At 29.5% G+C, this 4,053-nt stretch overlaps 1 protein-coding gene across 2 annotated transcripts; it reads right to left on the reverse strand.

Moving 5' to 3' along the window:
- Window positions 1-873: 873 nt before the first annotated feature.
- LOC115699995 (probable protein kinase At2g41970) lies at window positions 874-4,053 on the reverse strand. Of its 2 annotated transcripts, none has more exons than XM_061102554.1 (8): window positions 3,944-4,053; window positions 3,531-3,719; window positions 3,200-3,453; window positions 2,971-3,097; window positions 2,602-2,875; window positions 2,375-2,507; window positions 2,174-2,260; window positions 874-1,283 (listed from the first exon to the last, which is right to left on the reverse strand). In XM_061102554.1, the coding sequence occupies exons 2-8, from the start codon at window positions 3,616-3,618 to the stop codon at window positions 1,158-1,160; spliced, it is 1,089 nt and encodes a 362-aa protein (XP_060958537.1). In that variant the 5' UTR covers window positions 3,619-3,719; window positions 3,944-4,053; the 3' UTR covers window positions 874-1,157. The 2 variants fall into 2 exon arrangements, with proteins under 2 accessions (XP_060958537.1, XP_060958536.1); XM_061102553.1 differs by having other exon boundaries at window positions 3,200-3,456.

The following is a 4,053-nucleotide window of genomic DNA, read 5'->3' on the forward strand; positions in this document are numbered from 1 at the left end:
GTATAAGGTATAGTTATATTTGACTGAGGTATATTGATTTTATGTTCATTGGTATTTCATGAAGGAAAGAACACGAAAAAAAAAAAACTTGTGGAATATTAAATTAAGTTTTTTGTATAATTTTTTTTTTCACTATGCTGGTGGTATCTTAATTTTTGACTATGGTATATCTGTTTATGATTGTGATATATAGTTTTTGTATGCTACTGTATATTGTAGAAAACAATTCATTTAATAGTATGTTAGTTTAAGTTTGTGATATATGTATATTGGTTTAAGGTATATTGTTTGTATATCATACGATATATTAATAAAAAATTAATTATATGTTTAAATAACATATTAGAAAACAACAACAGCAGCAAAATCTAAAAGAATAAAATATATAATACATTTTATATAATGAAAAAATAGTTGACAAAAATTCAGTAAATAGGTTTTGATTTATTGTTTTTCATAATTTCTATTAAAGGAATAAAACATATAATACCTTCTATATAATGAAGGGTATTTTAGGTATTAAAAAGTAAAAAATGACATTTGCTTTATTATTTTAAAAAAGAGACATTAACTATCTATAAAGTTAGAAATAGAGTCATTTACTTACATTTCTCTAAATTTTATTTATTGTCATTTAATCGTGATGTTGTTATTATAACAAACATAAATTTTACTTATTAAAAAAAAAGTATTCTTTGGAACTATTTTCTAGGCAATATTGATACTATTTTCTATTTTCTCAAAAACTTTTTTTTTTCCAATAAATTTTCTCAACAAGTTTTATGATAACACATTCTTTGATTTAATTCCAAACAACGATCCATAATAGATAATACCATGTCAATGTATGTGTGATAAATGATAGACAAGATCAACCAGTAACTAATAATAGCCATGTATATGATTATCATTACACAGCCTAAATTTGTATCAACCTTACTGGTTTCCACCGACACAATTCACTAGTTCAGAGATCAACATCTACTAATATTAAAAAATTATAGTGTATATATATATTAAGAAAAAAAAAGGCACCCTTCTATAAAACTTACTTATGAGAATATTAGAAATAAGCTTTAGGGAAAAGGAATAGAAACAATAGAAAAGAAGAAAAAGTTACATATTGCACAAGAAAGAAAGAGTGGTATGAAGTTATTCTAGGCTTGAGAGTCTGGGCCCGCTGGTTTTGAGTTGAGAAGCGGTTGTAGGGCCTTCACAACAATTGTCATATTGGGCCTGAAATCAGCCTCGTATTGAACACACAGTGCTGCTACTGCAGCTAGCTGAGCCCATGCACAACATCACAAACACTTCAACTTATTATTTTGAATAGCTTTTAAACCAGAAAACTAGAATTTGTCATAATAATAATAATAATAATAATAATAATAATAATAATAATAATAATAATAATAATAATAATAATAATAATAAATAACTAAAAAATTAGAAATTCATGCATAGTAGATTGAGAAAATTACACAAAATATCTAAAATTGTAATTTTTTTTTTCTATTTTTACAGACTTTACAATGTTATTTCCATGCTATCAAATATAATATAATATTCAGCAACATAAAAATAAAGTTTTTTTTTTAGAACCACCAAAAAATAACAGTTTGTATTTTTGTAAAAAAAAATTGTAAAAAAGTAAAATAAAAGTGTAGGTCGTAAAAATATAAAATGATTGTCATTTTTGGGTATTAATGAAAGGGATAATTGCATTATAAGTATCTAAAGTTTTACCTTTGTAATCGACATAAATCTAATAAATTTTTCTTAAAGCATAAGCATTCAATATTAGTAAAAATGTAATTTTCGTTTATTTTTCTTAATATAAGCTTGTTTTGAAATTATTAAAAGAAAGTTTGAAAGTAAATGATAATATATGTTTTTCCTTCAAACTCAATAATTTAGAATATTAATCTTGTATCTGTCTTATTTAAAAAACTACTAAAGTCTATACTGGCAAAACTTTACGAAAATTATAATTTTATTAACATTAGATACTTACACTGCTAAGAAAATCATTAGATTTATGTTAGTTACGAAGTCATCTTGTCAAATAACATGATGACTTTGGCTCAAAATAACAAAAAGAATACTTGTCAAATAATCAAATAATGATATTGAGAAGTAAAAGGAAAAGAGAAAGAGACAATAAAATGAAGACCTTAGCAATTGCCTTTGGTGGGAAGTCGTTATTTAGCTTTGGATCAACACATTGCTTGACTTTATCTTCGCTTAGTCTTGGAGTTGCCTGAGTATTTCATGTCCTTTATTATTAGAGCTACAAAAAGTAGAGCATATGGGAGCAGAAGAGCACAAAAAACACTCACACCAAAACTAGCAACACAACACAACACAAACCTACCCAAGTAACAAGACTCTGTTGTCCCTTAGGCATGGTGTGGTCTACCGGCTTTCGACCTGTTAGTAGTTCTAATAGAACAACTCCGAAACTGTAAACATCACTCTTTTGAGTTATCTGTCCTGTCATGGCATACCTGGACAAAAGAGTAATGATTTTTACTAATCAAACTCCAAATTCAAGGAAAAGTTACTCATAATTATGTGTTTTTTTGTTTTGGTATGACTTACTCTGGGGCATGGTAGCCAAATGTTCCCAAGACTCTAGTTGAATGTAATCTAGCAGCGGTATCAGATGACTGATTGGTGAGATTGAAATCTGCAATCTTAGCAAAATAGTCATCAAATAGTAGGACATTGCTGGATCTGACATCTCGATGAACAATTGATGGTTGCACCTTTTCATGCAGGAATTCTAGGCCTTTGGCTGCTCCATAGGCTATTTTAACTCTTTGGTTCCAATTTAGAGCAGGGCCAGGTTCAGCCCCTTGTACTCCTTTTCTACCTGTTTGTTTATTCATATCATCCATGAAAACAGAACCAAAAGAGTTATTTCATTATCTAAAAAGAACATAATAAGCAACAAATCATATTATATACCATGTAATATGTCATGTAAAGAACCCAATGTTGCATATTGATACACCAAAATCCTGTTGTTTCCATCTAAGCAATACCCAAGCAACTCCACAAAATGCTCATGCTTTAGTCTTGACACTTGTGATAACTACATGGGCCAATTTTTGTTCCTTTATTAAAAACCCAAATTGGAAAAATTTAAAGCTATATAAGAAGAAAGGTGGTGAGAATTAATCTCATTCCCACTCACCTGTGACACAAACTCAGAATCTGGTTCTTGGGATGTACTTGTATCCAACTTTTTAATGGCTGCAACCAGACCATTACCCAACTTTGCATAGAAAACCCTGCCGTAAGAACCTTCTCCAATCAAAGCTTTGGAACCAAAGTTACTGGTTGCTCTATTCAATTCATCCAATGACATGGATGGTATTTCAATAGGTAACACCTTCTGTGGTGCTCCACTTTTGATCGTATTGGAACCCCTAGGCTCTCCTCTTTCACCTGCTTCACACAACAAACATCTACATATATAAAACCCATATTGTAATAATAATAACAAGAAGAAGAAGAAGAATTACCACCACCATAAGGGTTCCCTCTAGGAGGGGCATATTGATTTGCTGGGGGACCACTGGTTTCCTCCTCTGCACCTCCACAACAGAACATACTTCTAAGAAAAAATCTCTCTTGTTTGTAGTACCAGCTATATCTCAATGCTCCATATATCTACAACCGATCGATCCAACACGATGATTTTGATAATTCCTCTACAATGTACAAGAATTTTCTCTTCTTTTAGAATACATTAATGTCATACTAGAGTTTTGGTATATGTCATTACTTTGATCTGAAAATCCCTTTTATTACAATGAGATTAGAATGAAAAACCATGCAGATAAATTATTATTAATGAATTTTCACTGTTAAAAAAAGCTACAAATTTATAATAATAACAAAATGTATGGAATTGATAATAATAAAAGAATCTAACCTGGAAATAATGATCCAATGAAGCTTTAAGGAGAGAGAGAAGAAAGAGAAAATTATATGAGAAGAAGAAAGGAGAGGAAATAAGATTAAGAGAGCCAAATAAGAGTTGCG

Source organism: Cannabis sativa, chromosome 8, assembly GCF_029168945.1.
Source record: "Cannabis sativa cultivar Pink pepper isolate KNU-18-1 chromosome 8, ASM2916894v1, whole genome shotgun sequence".
NCBI lineage: Eukaryota > Viridiplantae > Streptophyta > Magnoliopsida > Rosales > Cannabaceae > Cannabis > Cannabis sativa.

Coding starts and splice junctions, on each gene's coding strand:
- LOC115699995 (XM_061102553.1), bottom strand. CDS start 3,618: ATGTTCTGTTGTGGAGGTGCAGAGGAGGAAACCAGTGGTCCCCCAGCA. Junction 3,457..3,530: donor AGGGAACCCTTATGGTGGTG/GTAATTCTTCTT, acceptor TGTTGTGTGAAG/CAGGTGAAAGAGGAGAGCCT. Junction 2,508..2,601: donor TTTGGCTACCATGCCCCAGA/GTAAGTCATACC, acceptor TCTTTTGTCCAG/GTATGCCATGACAGGACAGA.